General features: G+C 39.6%; 1 protein-coding gene across 3 annotated transcripts in view; it reads left to right on the top strand.

Moving 5' to 3' along the window:
- Window positions 1–18,799, top strand: part of asic1b (acid-sensing (proton-gated) ion channel 1b) — a 183,486-nt gene extending 164,687 nt beyond the window's left edge. For all 3 annotated transcript variants that reach the window (XM_042228842.1, XM_042228841.1, XM_005943256.3), the window contains 8 exons: window positions 433–560; window positions 7,922–8,072; window positions 9,092–9,148; window positions 9,707–9,860; window positions 15,463–15,554; window positions 15,861–15,940; window positions 16,530–16,631; window positions 17,328–18,799. In XM_042228842.1, the coding sequence (XP_042084776.1) occupies window positions 433–560; window positions 7,922–8,072; window positions 9,092–9,148; window positions 9,707–9,860; window positions 15,463–15,554; window positions 15,861–15,940; window positions 16,530–16,631; window positions 17,328–17,423 (860 nt within the window). In that variant the 3' untranslated portion in view covers window positions 17,424–18,799. The remainder of the gene's footprint in view (window positions 1–432; window positions 561–7,921; window positions 8,073–9,091; window positions 9,149–9,706; window positions 9,861–15,462; window positions 15,555–15,860; window positions 15,941–16,529; window positions 16,632–17,327) is intronic.
- Window positions 18,800–20,831: the final 2,032 nt, after the last annotated feature.

Below are 20,831 nucleotides of genomic sequence, written 5' to 3' on the forward strand. Positions count from 1 at the left end.
TTCGTTTTATCCTCATCATCAATTATTTATTAATTTTATGCATTCACTCTCGTATGCCCTTGTAGTGCATAAGACTCCTGCGGGGCGTGTATTGTTATCAGCTGGTCTATTTGGGAAGTCCACCTTCTTTATCCTGTCACTTCTCATTCCAATTATTAACTCCTAAAAGTCCACAATGCATTTGTCATCCATGGAAAATCATGGCAATTATGAATTAATAACTCAACTGGGATAGTTCTTTCCTGCTCAGCTGAGACCACAATTTTACGTTTCTCATTTTGTTTTAACTTTCAGCATCTTTTTTTTTACTCGTTAGCTGAGCTTTGTTTCCATCTGATTAGTAACAATTGCTGCTGGTTTGATCATGCAGGCCAGTCTGTGCATACAAATCATCATCCTCATTGTAAATGTCGTAATCTCTCTTATCAACAGATGAGACATCGTTTGAAGCAGGGATCAAAGTTCAGATCCACACCCAAGATGAGCCACCGTTCATAGACCAGCTGGGCTTCGGAGTGGCGCCGGGGTTTCAGACGTTTGTCTCCTGTCAGGAACAACGGGTACGTCCTTGGAAAGATGGCACAAGTGGAACGCTGAAACTACAATAACACACTGTATCGCAGCGTGTTTTGTCAACAAGATGTTGGAGGATAATTTGTTGCAGTTATAAAGAGGCATTATCTGCGAAAAATAATCTGTTGCACTTTCAAAATGATAAAAACATTACTCTGCTTTTCAAATCCCTGAATAATTTGGGTATTTCAGTCTATTTTGTTTATCCGTCAGCAGCAGATAGAGTAGTAATTACTCCTACAGAAAAGGCTGCTAGTCTCCCTGCAAAGAGTACTTCTATGATTTAGAACTTCATTCATATAGCATGAAACATGGTGCCTTTATTACCCACAATGCAGCTTGAAGCTCTCATGATGAGATTCAGGTGCTTTCTACCAGAATGTGGCCTTGAGGTGGAAATGAGTAGCAGAGGACTGAGGTCACCTATTTCTAACAGCCTCAGACATATTTTATTGTCAAACTTCACTTTTCAGTCCTGACATAACGTAAGCAAATTTATGTTTTCACACGTTTTCCAGAAAACAATGCCCTTTCACACATACACTCCGTTCCATTCATCTGACAGGATCTTGACTTTTGAGCTTTTATGACTAAATTAAAACGAAAATAAAATTTCAATTCAATAAAGGTTGCTGCGCCCTTATTATTAGGACTTTGTGACATTTTCATATCATTTTCAGCATGGCTTATATTTCAACTGCATAAAATTACAGTAGTATATTATGTCTGCATAGGTCTTTCCAGTGTCTTCTTGAGTTGCTCTGCTCACTGACAAATGCCCTAAATAGAAATAGCATGTGCGTAATAATAATTTATCTTAATGACTCTTTCTGCATTTTAGCTTTCTAATAAGCTTTACAATCTTTTTAATGTGTCTTCAGTAGTTCTACATCAGATGACAGATCTCTCTTTAAGCAAGAGATGCTGTCTCAGCGGCACAAACATACAGACACAGAGTGTGACAGGGAGAGAGACCCTGCTCCTAGTGGCAGTGGAAGAGGGAAGTAAATGTTCCAAAGTGTAGTTACTCATCACTAGAGTCAATGCTCACTGACACAGGTGCAAGAAATCTTTTGCAGTTATCAAAAATACAACACTCGTAATGTGTGACTCTCTCGGTACTGGCTTGGGTTTCTGCAAATGCAGCTATTAGAGCACCAACATTAAAACTAACCCATGTCACTTCAGCAGACTGATGGGAGCTGCAAGTCTTGCATATCACTGAAAAAAGGGCTTTAGATGTGTAAAATTGGGGTAATCAGTATTTATACAATTGCTTGGGCTTATGGTGCCTCCAAAGAGGAGGTGGTGTAAGTGTCTTAGTCAGCATGAAATCAACTTATCTAGTGTAATGGGATTTTGCATGCTGGCCCACATCATCAGTACTGTGTCTTTAGTCACTGAAGATGTTTAATGTCTTTCCACATCAGACATCCCTGCATTGCCCTGGTTACTCCTTTAGGGTTGATCAAGCCCTGGCCCACGTCCCAGTAGCACTCGCACTTTACTGCTCACTCTCTTTGATTCAAAACCATCAGGAGGATCTTTCAGCAGCCTCTCAGGCACTGCTGATGGCTCTGCCCTTGTCTGCCTCGTCTCTCGTGAGACTGATAGCTTTGCTGAACTTCCTGCTGACAGTCAGTCATTTGAAATTTAAGGTGTGAGTACGAACTGAATAGCTTGTACTCACACCTTAAATTTCAAATGAGGGAGGTTAAAATGAATGAATTTCAGACTCTGTGAACTGAAAACTTGCTAGTATTTAGATTGTTGGGAAGAACAGAAATTAAAACAGACACCAAGTCAGACTGCACACATGGCTCAGTGACTGAGGCATCCAGGGAAGTGGAAATGGCTCTGGTATTGCTCAAGGTTTTTGTCAGACCACAGGGATTTGAAATGACAAGACCCACAAGGTAAGCAATGCACTGTCAGCACTATGCTGTGCTGGAGGAAAACTGCTATTCTCTTTTTTAAATGTTTTTTAAGAACATTAAAAAACATTTCTGGGAATGTTTCAGATCAAAGTTTCCCACAAACTCATCAGCAAAGAATGCTTACTTTTTATTTTTCCATCATTAATATGGTGGAGTTTGAAATGCTGATTTGTTAGCCAGAAAGATCTGCCCTGAGCAGGCTGTTCAAGTCTGTGCACTTCTTGGAAGGCTTGGATTTTCCATGCAGTCCTAATAGTTACCCACACGGGGCCTTAACACATATTAAGGAACACAAACTTCCCCCAGCTTGTCGAAGTCGGTTTTGTTGAGTGAAATGAAGTGTATGTAGGTTATTCCTCTGAACTGTGAATAATTCTGTGGGTGCAATGGCGAGCATGCATTCAGACAAATCACATAGTCTGGGCCTTAATATGGTTCAGAACCATGCAAAATAAATGGAGAGAGAAAGAAGCGGATTTGATCTCGGTCCTTCCACATCCACACTACTACTAAGTGCGTCCCAGTGTCGGCAGGCTGCAGCAGGATTTTGCATGCTGTGAACGTCGCGTCTGCAGGAGAGTGTCCTTCTTTGTTTTTCTCTATTTCCCCACTAGCTCCATTACTTTTTTCCTCGCCAACAGTCATTACAATTCCTTTAATACAATTCTCCTCTCTTTAATATGATTCTACAATCTCTCCATTCCCCCTTTCTCCCCTCTTTCAGTCTCTATTTATTTATCCCATTGTCTGGCAGGCTCAGTCTTCATTAATCTAATGCAGTTTGCTCCCATTCATTCATCTCCCTGTTTCAGCAGTCCTGTAGTGTAAAGCTGTTGGGGACTTTTCAGCCAGCCAAGCTGTCACTCACCGTGATCTGGCAACAGAATAATCTGCAATATCCTTCTACTTTACATGCAAAGTAAAAAAAAATACAAAATAATTCTCCCAGCATTTCTCCATGCGCCTCCTTTTCTGTCCACAGTCACCCCTGCTTTGTACCTCTTTCTCTCGTGATTTGTTTTCCACTTCGAGGTTTGCTCAGCACACGAAAATATCCTGAAATCTTTTACGCCAGATTTACTTTTGTCCACACTTACAGCAGCTTTTGCTGAGTTTAACCAAAGGGAAATAATGTTGCCACAGAGTGGTTTGAGAAGTCTGAAAAGAGCTTTTGAAAATGCAGGGAAATCAAAATAGCAGACCAATGTACATAAAAGACCCATTTTCAAGTTAAAGAACTCCTTTAAGGGATGTAATCCACGTGACTGTGAATGAATGCAGATACACCCATTATCGATTATCACATTTTATTATGCTCTGATGGTTTTTAAGTTTAGCTTGACTTTGCGAAGTACCATTGATGTTAAAATAATCAGAAGAATGATTATATTCTCCTGATTAGGTTAGGTTTTTGTTCGCGCTGTCTATTTTACTTGAGTGCACTGCACTGTATGTGACTACTTATGACTATTGTATGTGCATGCTGAACATCTCCTGGTTTTATTAGTAACCAACTCCAGTTTGTGATACCCGTGGCTGCCTCGTGCCCCCCCACTACAGATTGTTAGCTGCTGGTCCCTAAATCACAACAGTGGCCTTTAATTTATTGCCATGTGAGCACTCAGTGATGCACTGATTGAACTGATGAGACAGAAACACATACTGCCTTCTTTTTCCTACTTTCCTACTTCATTTAACGCATCACATTTTTCTCTTCCGTTAGTTAAGGCAGATGAAATGTAAATGAGTACGGCAAATGTTGTGATATAACATGCAAATTACAAAATGCATTCCTCCGGAGGGAATTTAGTTTATTTTGTCTACATAAACAGTGTAAAGCTAACTCAAATGTGCACAGGATTCATTTATGCTTGGTTTTAAGTAATTTTTCATTTAACATTTCAATTATTATCTCAGTTATTTTTTGTAACTGAATTATTTCCGTTACTCCTGGGGAGCAGAGACCATGATTAGATCTTTTTTAGTCTATTTATTAGTCTCCTGAATATGTTGACCGACACGCTCTGCTGATCATTTTTCAGTTGTCTTCTACTTTCTATAGCCCTTTCAGACATTCACTCCTTTTCAGCAATCTGAAGACATCTGTAAATTGTCAGCTTCATTTTAGAATGCACACCTTGGTCACTTTCCCACATAAGCCGTGGCAAAGCTCTTTCTAAGTCCAACAAGATTGGCGTATCAATTCAGCACAAGCCTGAATGCGTGCTCTATTGATATAGGCACACATAAGACTTTCACTATCCACCTCTTCCCTTTATCTCTATGAGTCGCTCAACTCACTACAAGGTATGATTGTTTTCTTTTTTTTGAAGGATGCCTGAAACTTTAGTGTCATAGAAAGATGAAGGTTTTTGTATGAGACACCTGCTTTCAGTCTCTGTCTCTCTTGCCTACCACCTTGCATACAAACATATAGGCTGTCTCTGCAAATAAGGCAGCAGCTCAGCATCAGGCGTTTTCAACATTTCATCACCAGTCTCCTTAATTACACGGTTCATTTAAGAACATAAGAAATTGAGCGAAGTGGATAGTGAAAACAAACAAAAGGTCCGTAAACGTAACTAAGCGCAAAAGACCCAGTCCCAATGTCGTTAGTTCCCCCACTTTTACAAATCAGTTACACAGTTACAAATTAAAATGTTAGAAAAAAATAGTTATAAAAGTTATAAATTTAACTTTATGTTAAAGCCCATACCATAGTAAAAATAGACTCTGATATATGTCAGGCTTATAAAACTCGGCAATAATGTATGTAATGTAAGTTCTGACGAAATGTTAGCTGCGGCTTGAGTTGGTGTTTTGCTCCCAGCTGTTTATGAAAGTCTGCTTTTGAGTTTGTTTCATAACCGCATCAGACAGCGGCAACATCTATCAACTTCCAGTCAGCTGTCTAATCTCCAATTTTGACTAAAGCGTCTGTGCATGTGTTCCCCATATTTTTAGAAGATAGATCATTTTATTTATATAGCGCCAGTTCACCAGAGCAGTCACCTCAAGGCGCTTTATATCATAAGGCAAGCACCCTACATTATTAGAGAGAAAACTGCAACTATCAGCAAGTTATCCACCGCAGCTGGTTGAGTGGTGAGGGGACTGAGAAGAGGAAAAAAAGTCAAACTGCTTATACTATCAACTCTGCAGTTGCACCATGAAAGAAAAGCGCAAATATCAACTTCTGTTTATAACTGAGACAAAGTTTGTGTGAAGGATTGTGACAGGAATTTTTTTCAACATTCATGTGATTATCTACTGAAAATTTGTGCCCAGCTGTAAGATAGTCAAAATATACTGCTACTTCTGCTGTATAGAATTTACAGTAGAAGTACAGAAGTAAGCATGTAAGAATGACATTCATGAGAAACAACCTCAGAGCATACTGAAAACACAGGAGTCTTGTGGCCACGGCAACGACATCTTTGTTCAACACCTACCCTGCCCCTGTTTACCAGATTTGCCTCGCTCTGTCTTCATCCACCTTCAGACAATGAAAATCAAGTTGAAGGATTGCTGTTTTGACACACTAGAGAAGATCAAGTGCACAGCGCAGAAGCATAGCTACTACAGGACATGATAGGACTGCTACAGTGTGAAGTCTGTGCTGTACTCTTTCAGCACTGAAGATGTGTACAATGGGTACAGAGGTGTACAAGAACATGATCTTGAAGACAGATCATCCAAATTTAAATCAAATAAAGTTTTGGCGTTTAGATGCCCATTAATATGAATACCCCATGTCTCCATAATTTTGTCCAGAGAGCCACATTTGGGGGATGGGTTGGTTTTGGTTTGATGATATCTTATATTTTTCTGTTCAGTGCATGCAGGCATCTGCAAAATTTTATCATTGTGCTGTCTGTATATGCCTTTGGTTCCTTTTTCTCTAAACCAGCACAGTGGTTCCTTTCTTCACTGGGATAAGGAGAGTGTCATAGTTCATCTCTCCTTCAAGTTTACTCTTGCCTCCTCTTGCTCTTTGATGTAACAAGGTCTTGCAAGCCATTCCAATTATGTCCAATTTCATGAGTAAGCTCTCATGTTGTTGTGTAGTTGTGCTGGCAGCCCATTTTTGCCAAAGACAAATTTTCAACTTCCTCGACATGCTCGTTCCCCAAGCCCTGGTACATCATGATAAGTATGCACTTAACTACTTTAAACCCCCCTGTAGAGAAGACAACAGGACCTGTAGTTGGCAGATGCATGCAAACTGGCATGAAATTAGTTTCTAACATATGGTGTATTTGGAAGATTCGGTTGAAGCACTGAAAAACTAATAAGCAACTTTTATTAACCGTATTAACCGTTAATTTTATGGCAAACTAAATACCTCTGGGTTTGTGACTGTTATTTGCATAAATCCATCTATATTAATGCACCAAATTGGACTTAATAAAATTCTGATGTGCTCTTTTTTTTTTTTTACTTTTTCTGAAAACCTATATACAAGAAAATTACTTTAGTTTGATTATTGTGTTTACTCAGATAAATTAAATTTAATTAAAATATATGCATATCTGCAAAAAATTATTTCAAATACAGATGTGTTTATGAATGCACAACATTCACTTCACTGTATAACAGTATGATCTGTGAGTGGCTTCTGCAGTTTTTAATTATTTAAAGATGTAAATACTTGTATACTAATACTATAGAATTACATATCCAGCACTGCTGTGCAGATGTTCAAAGAAATGCAAAGTCTAATAAGTCTGGTGACAGCGTCTCTCTTTGGGTTCCTCCACTGCACGAATCCACCGGATTGCATGTTTTACTGCACAGACTGCTGAGAGGCGACATAGCTAACATTTGTGGATTCAAATACTGGGCATATGGTATTTGGTTCTGCAGCAACGCTGCTTAGAGTGAAACTCTTACGACATATCAGCTCTACTAAACAGCTGATACTATTCAGTTCCTGCATGAAGAGTGGGCAGCACAATGAAAGCACAGAGGGAGACTAGGAATAGGAGAAGCGTAGGATTAATGCTCCTACGCTCAATAACCACAACTCACATGTCCACGAATCTGGAGTTAGAACAAGATTCACATTCTGTTCCAAATGCAGTGTGTAAAGACCTTTCATATCGACAGAGTAACAAGTTTAGCATATTGAGAGAAAATATGGCATGAAAAACTGCATTGAGGATAAGCGTGCAATAACGTGCATATGATGAAATTGCAAATGACTGCGTAGTTGTTCTTTTTGTTTACTTTTTACTCTGTTGCCACTTCCATGAACATAAACTGGGAGTTTTATTATTTTTATAAAAAACAGGTCACATTCGCATTGTGAATTTTTTTTACTTCAAATATGGTCAAGGTATTGATAAGTCTCTGGGGATGTTCAGCAGATAGCAATCGCCATGTGTGACGTGTTTGTGCCTCTCTTTCAGCTGACATACCTGCCTCCACCATGGGGCGACTGCAAATCCACACCGATGGATTCTGACTTTTTCAGCAGTTACAGCATCACGGCCTGCAGGATCGACTGTGAAACACGATACTTGGTGGATAACTGTAACTGTAGGATGGTTCATATGCCCGGTAAGAACCAGAGGGGGCACCTTACTGCTTTCGCATTATTGTAGGGTCTTTACCTTACAATATAAAGCGACTTGAGGCAACTGTTGTTGTGATTTGGCACTTTATAAATAAAACTGAATTGAATTGAGTTGGATATCAATATATCTATATCTACTTATAAAGATGTGAAGTGCTTGAGAGTCTGTTATTCTAATCTCACAGGAAACACTTTCGTTTGATGCTGCAGTGACAAAAATGATTTTTGAGGAGCAAAACACTTTTTCCAGCAAACGCTGAAAATCAGATATTTTCACACTCCAGTGGATCGGAAAACTCAACTGTTTTCATTTTGTTTGCACAGTGATTACAGCTGGCATTTGCTGTCTACCTCCTACACTTAATCACTGTGTGGCATCTCTGATGGCAAATTGAAAAGGAGTTTGGCACTGAGGAAACATTTGCTTTTGGCCTCCGTTAACCCTCACTTACCTGTCCAATTATTGTTAATGCCTCTCTTCAATCAGCGAGAGACCCGTGTTTGCATATAGACAGCCTGCCAATCTGCCTGTGTGATAATCAGGATTAGTCTCTATCTTATAGTGATTGTTCAGTTGATTACTGGAAGTCTAGAGGGAACCTCCCCATCTTCTTCAGCTATTCATCTTTCCGATCTCTGGACCAAAAAGCAGTGAATAATTGTAGCAGGGTAATAATGTCCTCTACAGCAATGACATTTCTTACCTTGTGTTGTCCTGACAAACTGACAAAGATGGATCAACTGCCAAAGAGAGAAGGATGGGGAAAGGGGTGACCGAAAGTGGTGATGAGAGTCAGCAAAAGTTAATGAAATCAATTACAAGATGAGCTTAAAATTTATGGCAAAAATCCAGGTGTGATGAGGGCAGCAGTAATTCTGAGACAACATTAATTATAAGTCTTGGACTCGTTGCCTTTTGTGCTTCCTCGAAACCCCCTTTTCCCTTGCTCGCCCCTTATTTTTGGTCAGACTGTGAACATTGTGTTCTTTTGCCTATCCTTAGGAAATGCCCCATACTGCACCCCGGAGCAGTACAAGGAGTGTGCAGATCCTGCCTTGGGTAAGGAGATAAACCAGCATGCTGCTTGCATGATGTGTATGTGTATGCACGTGTGTGTATGTGTGCATGTGCACTTTTCAGTGTGCATGTCCCACTGTTCAGAACTCCTGATCCGAGGTGATAACAGATAATAGTGTTCCTTCAGCCTGATAGTAGCCATTCTCAAAGAGTAAACCTCAAGCCTGCCACTGAGGCTCTCCTTTTCACACTCCCCTGTCTTTCCATCAACTGATACCTTTCAGTCCTTTCATGTCTGTTGCTTGTTTTCTTACTGACTTGCAATCTCTCGTGTCTCACGTGTTGGCCTCTGGCTGTTACTGTCTCTCTGACTCTGTCTTGATGTGGCTTATATCTTTTGTATTTCTTATAAGGGTCTGTGGGGTTGCTCCTCGCGGCATCTTTTCACAACATTCCTGTGACACTTTTCATTCAACTCATATTTTGTTTGTCATCCTGAGATGGCGATAAATCTGTCTGTCCCCTTGTCTTCTCTCTTTAAATCTCTATCTCTTGCTCTCTTCTCTCTCTCTCGCTCTGTCTGACTACTTCATTTTTCAGACTTTCTTGTCGAGAAAGACAATGACTTTTGTGTGTGTGAGACGCCGTGCAACTTGACACGTTATGGTAAAGAGCTGTCCTTTGTCAAGATACCCAGCAAAGCATCGGCCAAGTACCTTGCCAAGAAATATAACAAAACTGAGCAGTACATAGCGTAAGTACATTTTTTAAAATCTTTTATATAACCAAAGGTGGGTTTGTGTTTGCAGAGCATTTTCACTTTTAATTCAGTGTTTCACATTTATGTTATTTGATGCAACCAATCTCTAAGAAGCTTCACATAACTGAAGTGATGAATTAAAGTTATCAGTGCCATTCATCTTGTCTTTTCAGTGTATTTTAGAAGCTAAACATTGTTATATTTTATTTTTAGCGCAGTTATAATGTCATTATCACTCATCATATTACACAGTGTGTTAAACTGTCATCATGCAGTGCATTCTGTAGACACAATTCATCAGCTCCTGCCATTTTCTTCATTATCATAAATATTTTTTTATGTCTTGCAGCAAATAAGAGATGTATTTAGTTATAGATAGTACTTTACGTTTCTAGTTATTTATTTTCTATTCTCTACTTAAACACAACAAAAATGCTGTAGCAGCAGTTATCAACTCACCCCCGAAAAAAATTAGAGAAGGGGCAGGTGGTAAGTGGCAGCTGCGTTAGCTCGGCCCCCCAAAAAACTCATGTCTGTTAAATAAATTATAAACAGGTGCCAATGGCATGCTCAATAATTCAGGTAGTTTACGTCAAATGTTAAGTTCCCATTAACTTACACTTGACTCGAGCTCTTCCACTGAAAAGTGTTGTATGGGCTTTTGGTTGACACAGAAGTGTATTTGCCCTGAGTTTGAAGTTCCAAATGCACACACCTCCAGAAAGAAGCGTAGCAATGAAATGACTTTGATGGGGACGGCTGTTTCCACCAGATCAGGTGCTCGATTGGATTGGGATCTGGTGACTGTGGAGGCCATTTGACTACAGTGAACTCACTGTCATGTTCAAAAAACAGTTTAGAATAATTTAACATTGCACATTATTCTGCTGGAAGCAGCCATCAGAAGATGCACACAATGTGCTGATAAAGGGATGGACACGGTCAACTAATGATGCTCACTTGGCACTAAAACAGGAGATAAGATGTACCACAATGTAAGGAGTGCTCTGACACGTTGATAAATATGTTTTTTTCCTTTCTCGCAAGGAAAGGAATTTTCTGTGGCAAGAAAATACCCCACACACTGTTACATCACCAGCATCTTGAACCATTGATACTCCGTATTCTCATGTTGTTCATTCTGATCCTAAGTGAGCTATTCTCAAGCAACATCCTTCCAAATCCTGTGTAAAGAAACATGTTTCTTGACTTTGTCTATGACAATTTGAGACTTCAAAACAATTGAAGGTTCAGTTTCCTGTTCTTACAGCAGTGGCACCCGCTGTGGGCCTCTGCTGCTGTAGCTCACCTCAAAGTTTGGTGTGTTCTCCATTCAGAGATGCTCTGCATACTTTGGTTGTGGCCCACACTGTTGCTGCATTTGCCTGCTGTTATTGGCTGACCGGTTAGCTATATTAATGGGCAGTTGAACAGGTGTACCTAATAAATTGGCTGTGTTCAGTAAGTGTATACTGTAATTTTACCCTGCAAAGATTGTTATCTTCTGTCCCAGACTTGGCAAAAGCCAGCATTAAAGATATTTCCCCTAATAGCAAAAATTGGACTCTTCCAAAGGGAGTAAAGTTTTACTGAAAGTACAGCTACTGGGTCATTATATAAAAACTGAAAATGTTGTGTAATGTATGTATGGTCGGAAGGGTAAGATGGCGCTGGCAAAAGGTCGGCAGCCTTAACCCAATTTCTTTCGGGGTCAATAAAGTTTTATTGAATTGAATTGAATTGAATTGAAAATGGATTTCATCTTCAGTTGACTTGTTGACTTGTTAGATTACACTGGAGTACTGTTTTACTTTTCATGAGCAGTACGGTTGTAGATTATAAATGTGCTGTTTGTGTTTGGTGAGGATGGAAAAGCTCTGTGAAAACATTCAGGAGCCAAACTGAGTTTTTTTTCTTCATTTCTTTAAACATGTGAAACAAAATATATACCAAACGCAACTTGGTTGGAGTTCTGTGTTTTTTCACTTGTGCACTGGATTTTCCTTTCTGTCATCATTTAGCAATTCAGTACTGGCTGAAACATAGCTTGCTGTCCTGATTGTGAGGGATTAAGACAGATTAAGCCACTTCAGAATACAAGCACACTTACATCAGAAATGTAAATCTCTTGATAAAAGTTCATGCCATCGATATCAGTTACCCGTAAGGACAAGAAAACTGCCACTAAACAAGTTAAATGACCCACTCTCTTTTCTGTCTAACAGAACCGATGTGTTTCGGGTTGATTTTCTCTTTTACTTACTTCCTTAAAGGCTCCTCAGTGAGTGTAGTAACCCTTTCACTTTCTAAAACTTGGATTTTTTGTTTCATCGAGGGGAGAAAATAGAGCAAGGAACTCACATTCAGAGCTTAACTTGATTAATCGACCAAGTATTGAGTGTTTCTTGGCCAAATGTACTGAAGAGATCAAAAGCAGTTCAAGGAAATGAGGAGAGGGTACAATAATAGTTGGATCTTTTATCTATCACTCCCGGCAGAGCAGTTGAAGGCATAATTACACCATATGTAGCCAGACTGCTGTTAAAAACCTTTCACTTCTCCCTTCAGAAAGAAATTCCCTGTGGACACAAGTGAATCCATCGAGTTCATTTCTTTGACTGGCCAAATTTCCAAGTGGTGTCATACTGATGCACATTAGCTTTGTTTTGGTATTCCGGCTTCTTAGTCTCTGGTGATGTGAAACTGAAGTCCGTGACAGTGGACTGTCTGTCGTCTTTCTGTTGGGAACCACAAACAGAGAAAGAAAGGTAGACATGTAGCTTAATCCACTGTTTGACAGCAACTGTGATCAGATGTGTCTCAGGTTAACCCACTAAGCAGCAGGAACATGTGACAGCCAAGAGGCATCACTGAAACTTCAGCATGACAACCCATACTGACGGCCTACAGATCAGGAAAAAGTACCCAAGAATGTCAGTAACAATAACAAGATAGAAGATCAGTGACTGAAAACCTGCAGCATCTGTACCCCAGAGAATATATCAGGAGCTAAAGCAGTACCAGTGGTAAAAGTCGCTGATATAAAGTTTTAAAATAAAAATTTTTAATAAATAATCTTATAATAAATAAATATGGCCTGTCAATCATTGCTGTTCATGTCTAAATTTGGAACATCGTGAAAGGTAGAAAAAATTGTCTTTTTAGGATCTGGGGAAAAACTGAATGTGTAGTAAATGTTCAAATTACACCTAGCCTAAAAATATTTGCATTTATGTTTTTGTTTTTTTGTTTTTTTAAAATAACACTTTGACATTTTATTTGATTGTGATCAGATCCACATCTCTGGGACTCTGGGACTGTTTTTAGATTATAAAACATGTTTACATCATTTATATTCACTAACTGGCCCCTTTATTGGGCACATGTTGCTAACATCAGGTTGTGCATTCATTACCTTAGTTGTAATCAGTTGTTATTTGAGTCGCTGTTGCCTTCCTATCAGTTTGCTGGCCTCTCCTCAGCTTCATCATAATTACTTACTGAATTTGAATTACTGTTTCCTGCTAGCTCAAAGCAGTCTGGTCACTCCTGTGCCTCTTACAAGGCATTTTCACCCAGAGAGCTGCCACTCACTGGATATTTTCTCTTTTGTGCAAGAAAATCCTTATAGATCAGCAGTTTCTGAAATACTCAAACCAGCTAATCTACTACCTAAAATCATGCCACGTTCAAAGTCACTTAAATCACCTTTCTGCCTCATTCTGGTGCTCAGTTTGAACGTTAGCAGGTCGTCTTCACCATGTGTACAAACCTCAATCCATTGAGTTGCTCACATGTGATTGTCTGATTAGTGTTAATGAGCACTTGAACAGGTGTACCTAATGTAGTGAATATCTACATGTGTTGCATGGTGAGGTTATTTGTTGATTTTGGACAATCCAAATATTAATATTTTCACTGTTCAGTTATTGCAGGACAATTGATTTAGTATTGTTTCTACATGATACTGGGGGCTCGGTGGTTTAGTGGTAAGTGCGCCGCCTCGTCTGGGAGGTCATCTGAGGAGTTGAGGACAATGTTACCGTTCCACCAAATTTTAGACATAATTGCACAAAAGTTAAAGTTAAAATTTAGAACAAATTAGGATTTACCAGAGCAGTCTGAACGGACAGAAGAAATGGATAAACTATTGAGGGAGGTGTGTTGTGTGCAGCTGAAACTGAAACATAAAGGTAAATAATTACATTTATTTAGTTAAAGTAATTAGTAAAAATTTGAAGTGGCTAAGTGTGAGTACTCGTGCTGCAGTGTCAATGTTACAGTGCTTTAGCCCAACCTCAGTGATGGTTGGCTGGCTGGCTGAAGGTTTAATTCACATTTCAGAAAGAGTTTTTATGTCAATCATAAATCAGATAATTTAAAAGCACAACCAAGCATTAAAATAATCTCACGGCCGTGGGCATGACATATCCAATTTGCCAATTCACATATCAAAATCTCATGGGTTACATCAGCCACCTTGACCATCCTCTTATAAAGGCCCACATAGTTTACTAGTTTCCAACGGGGGAACAGCAGATTACATCCACTCTACTGTAAAATGTTGGCAAGAGCTGACAGAAAGAACAGAGTTCCCACAGCTTCCAGAAGCTGATGGATGCTTTTGAAATTCATCCAGAGTCAAAAACCTGCTGGGCTGAAAAACTCCAACTCATTCATATTTAATAACATGATATTTTGTTTTACCTTCATTAAAATGATTTTTTGTGACATTTGTACTTTGACTTGAAGGCTGTGATTAATTTGAGTGAGCCAGGTCTAGGCTCGTTTTATTGCACATGCTGGCTTTCAGGGACACTTAATGGAACACAGCCATTGTTGATTTGTAATTATCAGTGTGCAGGTGAATAAACGCTGAGACCCACTGACCTCAAAGTGTTTGATGACTGTTTCTCATTGTGTGTACTGCTGATGGGCTTTAAAAAAAGAAGTCAGTGCAGTCAGAGTGACCTGAAGTATAAGATCTCACGCAATTTTAAAATGTTCTCCACATTATCACCATGTTACCAGCTACAATTTGCATCGAGTCATTTAAAATGAGCCCTTGGCTTCAGCAGAGTTGATCTTAGGACTGGCAGCTTATCACTTGTCTTATAATGCAGGACTTGTATTTTAAGATATAAAACTGAAAATCATGTACCAAAAAAGGAAAACTACAAAGTCAAGCTGTGGTTTTGATCCCAACCCCAGTGGGGTGTAAAGTCTGACTTCACCCAGAGAGAGGATATTTAAGAATTACAATAATAGTCTGTCTTGCCCTGGGCCTTTAAACTAATCCCCTTTCTTCTTCTTTATGCTGAAGTCCTGAGTTTTAGACTTTAACACAGTATGAAATCAAACAGCTACCATCATTTCCCTTGTATTCCTCAATGGGCAGACCCACATAGGGGAAATTAGTAAGTGGTGACAGGTTATTTGCTCAACTTGACGCATCTTCTCTGTTATCTGCAGGAAGTGGCAGACTCACCAATCACCTCCTCTGCCTGAAGACGCACTGATAGAAACGTGTTTGAAATGTAAACTGTTAGTTTTAAATATGTGAATTAAAACTGCCTGCTTCCCTTTCTGTTAACAGTGATAACATTCTGGTTTTGGATATCTACTTTGAAGCGCTGAACTACGAAACCATCGAACAAAAGAAAGCCTATGAATTGGCAGGCCTTCTGGGTAAGGAAATGGCTGTCAAGTGTTTTCTTAGGAAGAGATAATGTGCAGTATGCAGCATGACAGTTGCTTTGTATCTAAAATGACAGTAGCGCAAGTGCTTGCATTTTTTATGAGGTGTTCAGGTCCCAGAAGAGACACAAAAGTGTCTCTTTAATCTTTTTAACTGCATATTTGCAAACGTCTATATTTGCTGTTACATTTCTCACCTTTTAGATGTAAAAAAAGACGCAAAGTGTGTGTGAAAGCTGACCTGTGTTTCATGAATGTATTCAGGTACAAGTTTTGCTTCCTTATTTTTCTTTGCAGGTGATATTGGTGGTCAGATGGGTCTCTTCATTGGGGCCAGCATCCTCACCATTCTTGAACTCATTGACTATCTATATGAGGTAAAAAACTAATATCTATTGTGTTTTTATGGTCATCTGTGCTACTCCAGCAAAATAGAATGACTTGCTGGCAAAATTTCATTTTTCACACAGTGTTACCATGCGCACAAGGACGTGTTTTAGCGAGCATGACGAACGCTCTGTCCCTCACAACCCTGCAGCCCATTTCTGCATTTCTGCACGGCACTCACATCTTAGCAGTAGCAACGCTGAATACATTAACATTTTGGATGTATTATATTTTAGATTAGTCAGGATGTCTATGTCCACTCTCATTAGAGTAACTCTGTGCTCCACACTTCCTCCCTCCCTTCTCTTACAACTGAAGTACTAAGTGTTTTTATGTGTGTGTCTGTTAGTCCTTGATTAGAAATGTGTGTGAGAGAGAGAGAGATGGGCAGAGCAAAGCAGCTACTGCTCATGTGCAGGGTCACCGTGCAAGCATATTTATAGATACATAAAATAAATCACATTTCTATTCCAGTCAAGTATGTGGGTTTGAACTATGATGAACCAAAAACAGAATACTTGGATGCTCACCAGAAGCAAAAAGTACTTTTTGGTAACAGGTGTGCTCGTCTATTTTCAGGTGATCAAATACAAGGTGTGCCGGTGCATGAAGAAGAAACACAAAGGCCGCAAAAACAATGACCGGGGAGCTGTGCTGAGCCTGGATGATGTGAAACACCATGTCAGTAGTGTGCTGTTAAGTACTTTCACTGTGTCAGACGGCATTGCGTTGACAGGGGCACACTCTCTGCTTTGTCTTCACTGCTCTCAACTGGAGTCGAGATCAAGGAGGTGGTGGGGTGGTGGTAGGAAGACGAGCAAATGAGAGAGAAGAGATAGAGATGGAGGAAGTTTGGGTGGGGGGACTTGAGAGACACGGTAGAGAGTGAAAAAGTGATTGGGATGAGAGGGGGAGAAAATTGAGAGGGAGAAGTAGGAGAGCGGAAAGTGGCTGGAATTTAATCAAAGCTGGGGGACAGCACCAGCAGGGACAGGCCGGAATTAAAGCTTTGGAAGGTGTGACAGCTCACTTATTTCCAAGTGTAAATGAAGCCAGTTCACTTTAATTGTAAGTCAGACCTCAGACAGAGAAGGGAAAGATATTCTCCACAACTGATCTTCACTTTGTAGTCCTCTCCTTTTCTGTTCACCATTATTTTCAGCATTTTTCAAAGTATTCCTGAAGAATTGATTTCCTCGCTCATCTCAGCCCGAATTGTTGCTCATGTCATGTTTTCCTGTGAAAGTGTTTATGAGCTTTTTATTTGGGTTTTCTTGCACATTTATGCTCCTTCGATCTCAATGCTATATCTTCTGCTGATCATTTCTCTTACCTGCCTTTTGACTGTCTGCCTCTCTCATCCCATTTCTCTCTCAGGCTCCTTGTGAGAACCTGCGTACACCATCAACGTATCCTGGCAATATGCTACCTCATCATCCAGGCCAGGGTAACTTTGAAGACTTCACTTGCTGAGCAGAACCCAGGTGAAAGTGCGTGTTATGCAACCAAAGCCACCATACAACGACAACTGTCCAACGCAGGGAGGGCGAGGAACTGATACTAATCTAACAGATGCACTTTTTACATGAAAACTGAGGAAAATGGACGAATCAATCGTGACAAAGAATTTGTCAGAGGAAGTCCTAAATGTTTAAAAAAAAAAAAAAATCTGTAATTTTTCCGGAGAACATTTCATGCAGCACTCTTCTGTGTTTTTCCTCTGGATTACTGCCGAAAAGGATGCTCATGGAGAAACCTTGCCAACATGGACCTCTCTTTCAAAAGACAAAAAAATAAAGAAATAAATAAGGGAAAATGTACAGTTATCTCACCCTAGACAGTAGATCAGAAAAAAGAGCCCCCATGCCTTTATATAGCACAGCAACACATGATGGTTTCACACAACACCGGCTTGCTAGTGTGACGAATATTCATACTGCTTACTCCACATGTAGCAACATCTAGAACTGTTGCAGTGCTTCATAAAACAACCGCTGGACTCTGTGTACTTTGTTTGCGAATGTATCTTTGTTCACAATGAGTGTAGTTGCGTGTGCAGGAAATACTTTCAGGGGGTTGCGATGTAAGTGGAGGTGGCGACGGTGGTAGAGGTGCATCATCTACCATTTAATGTACTGGTGAAGATTTCAGGTCTCATCATGTAAATGCATGCTTGTATTTGTCCAGTGCATGTTTTTTTTTTCATATCATTTCTAATTTTGATTGATTTTTTTTTTTTTAATATATAGACTTATATACATTTAATCATTATATTTACCAAGTCTGCCTCATTTACAGAAACATGACAATGATACATGCCATATATTCCTGTGTGCGTTTGTGTGTGTGAAGGGACAGTGTTGCAACATTAGGTATGTTGAGTGTTTTGTTGATTGCACAAATGGATGAGCTGCACCTAATTTCATTTCTTATGATTTTGTTTTGTTTTTTCATTCTTTCACTTCTTTTTCATTTTCACATGTGACCACAGGATGAAGTGAGAAGGGTTTTTCTGTTCTTTGTTTCTTTGTTTTGTTTCCTAATGATTGATTGCTAAAATCCTTGTGTGGGGTTGTTACATTTTTTTTTCTGTATCTGTGTTAGTTGCAAAAGTCTTATCAAAGCACAATACCGCCAGTATGTAGAGGTGATGTAAAAGAAAACGTACTATTCTTCTTGATATATTGTCATATTATTAATATCGTGTTGATCCGACTGTTTTTGATTGTTTCTTTCTTTCATATAAAACACTCAGCAGCGCCTGATTTTCCTGTCTCCATTTTCCAGGTAATAGCCTGGTCTATTTAGTTATCAAAGCATAAATAAAATGCAGATATCGTTTTGGAAAATTGTTTGTTTTCTTCACTGAATTTAGTTGTTTCTTTGTTCCTTTGCTTGAACAGGCAAACAGAAACAAAGCAGTGTATTTTCCAGCTGCAGTTACTGTTTAAATGTTCATTTTTTAATCATGAGCTGCACTTAGAAAATCTGATTAAGCATTCTGCACTCCATCCAAGGCATTTTGCTATCTCTATTTCCCCAATCGACATGTTATCTTGTGTTTTGCTTCATACAACATTTTTCTTGGAATTAAATCAGCATTATGAAAGAGTTTGGGGGCAAGACTGATATTGCTTATCTACGGCAGCCATTCATTTGTGCTGCATTTTAACAGCTTCAAGCCACAACACTGGTATTTTGGAGCACAGTACTCTTGAAATATGATTACAGATTCAGCTGCTGTATGACAAAAGGATGGATGAGAAATATCCTGCACAGCCGATACAAGTTTTATCAAGATTGTCAGTCAGCCAGCAGTATTCTACTGTACATCTGGTGCTGCCAACTGCCACAGTTATATTAGAAAAGCAGCTTGGTGATGCATGACTCTGTGAATATTAGAGCCCAGTACCACCTAAACCACGGTCTGCCTCAGAAATCATGTCCTGTACTCATTTGGCTGCTCGGTCCACTGCTACGAGACGTCAGGGGTTAGTCGAGGACGAGAAGTTTACTTTTGCTTTATAATTTTTTCATGATTTCTTTAAGTGCAGAACCGCATATCAGCATTGTTCATCGAATGAGAGCAAGCACTCATTTTTTTCTATTATTCAGAGTAGAAACCTCAGCTGGTAACCACACATTAATATACAAGTGTTAAAACTCGTATCACCTACAATATATGATGGCATTTTTTTTCTTGTTTTAAATGTCTGAAACATGATTTTGCCTTTTATCCCTGATGGTTTTATTGTTTTTTGTTAGCCCTGCCAACAAGACAAATTAATCAAACAAGTTTGTTTTTTTAAGAAAAAAGATGCTCATTTCCTGCTGGCATTTGTGTCTTTGTGTGAGCAACAGCCTGCGAATCAGTAGATTGCGGGGAGGGTCAGAATACAGGAGCACTGCCTGCCAGTGACAGAAATCCTGCAGAAGATGCTTGCTGCATCCTGATAAGCCTCCAGGGCAAAGCAGGTGGGGGCTGTGTGGGAGGTGGTAATATCAGCGGGAGTTCAGAAACTGAAAATCTTTCCAAAAATTCTGGATTAACAAGAGTTTCCTGCAATCTGGTGGTTTAATTGTTTAATTTCCTGCGTTGTTTGAAATCTTGGCTTCTTTTCTCCATGAATGAGGTTAAATCATCGGGCTTTGTGCCCTCATTTACTTGCAAGTGGAAATATCTGAGATGATGGCTCCCTCCTTGCTTTCACCTTGTTGGTTGACACACAGCCAATCTGTGGACAGTATATAAGAGTTGCTCCTGTAATGGAATCTACCCCAAACTGTCTGTCCTTCTTAAACGGCTTTAACTCCCTCATATAATCACCAGCTGGATGTGATTTACTGTACAGGCGGCTTTCTTGCAGGGAACCTTTACTGTTTGTTCTTATATTTTAATGAGACTTGTTGTGCTTATGTTTTCACCCACAGCTGACAGTTTAATCTCGCCTTCTGATATCACAGAACATGCACTCGCGCACAAGATCTTTTTAAATCTGAGGTAATTTCCGCTTAATCCCGTTATCACATCTTATCATCTCCATCAATAAGGAGATGACACTCCTGCTTCACAATGTGGCGTGCTGTCTTTTGTCATTTATGAAACAAACACACACTAAAAATCACTGGGTCCTAAACTCATCCTGCTTGTACACAATAATAAGATGGCCACCTGAGGAGAGAGATGCCACTAATGTCAAGACACAAAACTCCTCACAAAGCAGGGGTCCGACCAAGGCCAGCACCCTAAGGCTTTGTGAGCAATGAAGCAAGGGAGTGTGAGGATTAGTAAGCACCTTAGAACACACATGCATCAACACTACAATGAGCGGGTGGAGGGAGGTTTGGAGTCTTCTCTCACCCCCATTCTCTGCGACCTGC

The sequence above is a fragment of the Haplochromis burtoni genome, unplaced genomic scaffold (assembly GCF_018398535.1).
Source record: "Haplochromis burtoni strain Fernald_Lab_line unplaced genomic scaffold, NCSU_Asbu1 Contig_357, whole genome shotgun sequence".
NCBI lineage: Eukaryota > Metazoa > Chordata > Actinopteri > Cichliformes > Cichlidae > Haplochromis > Haplochromis burtoni.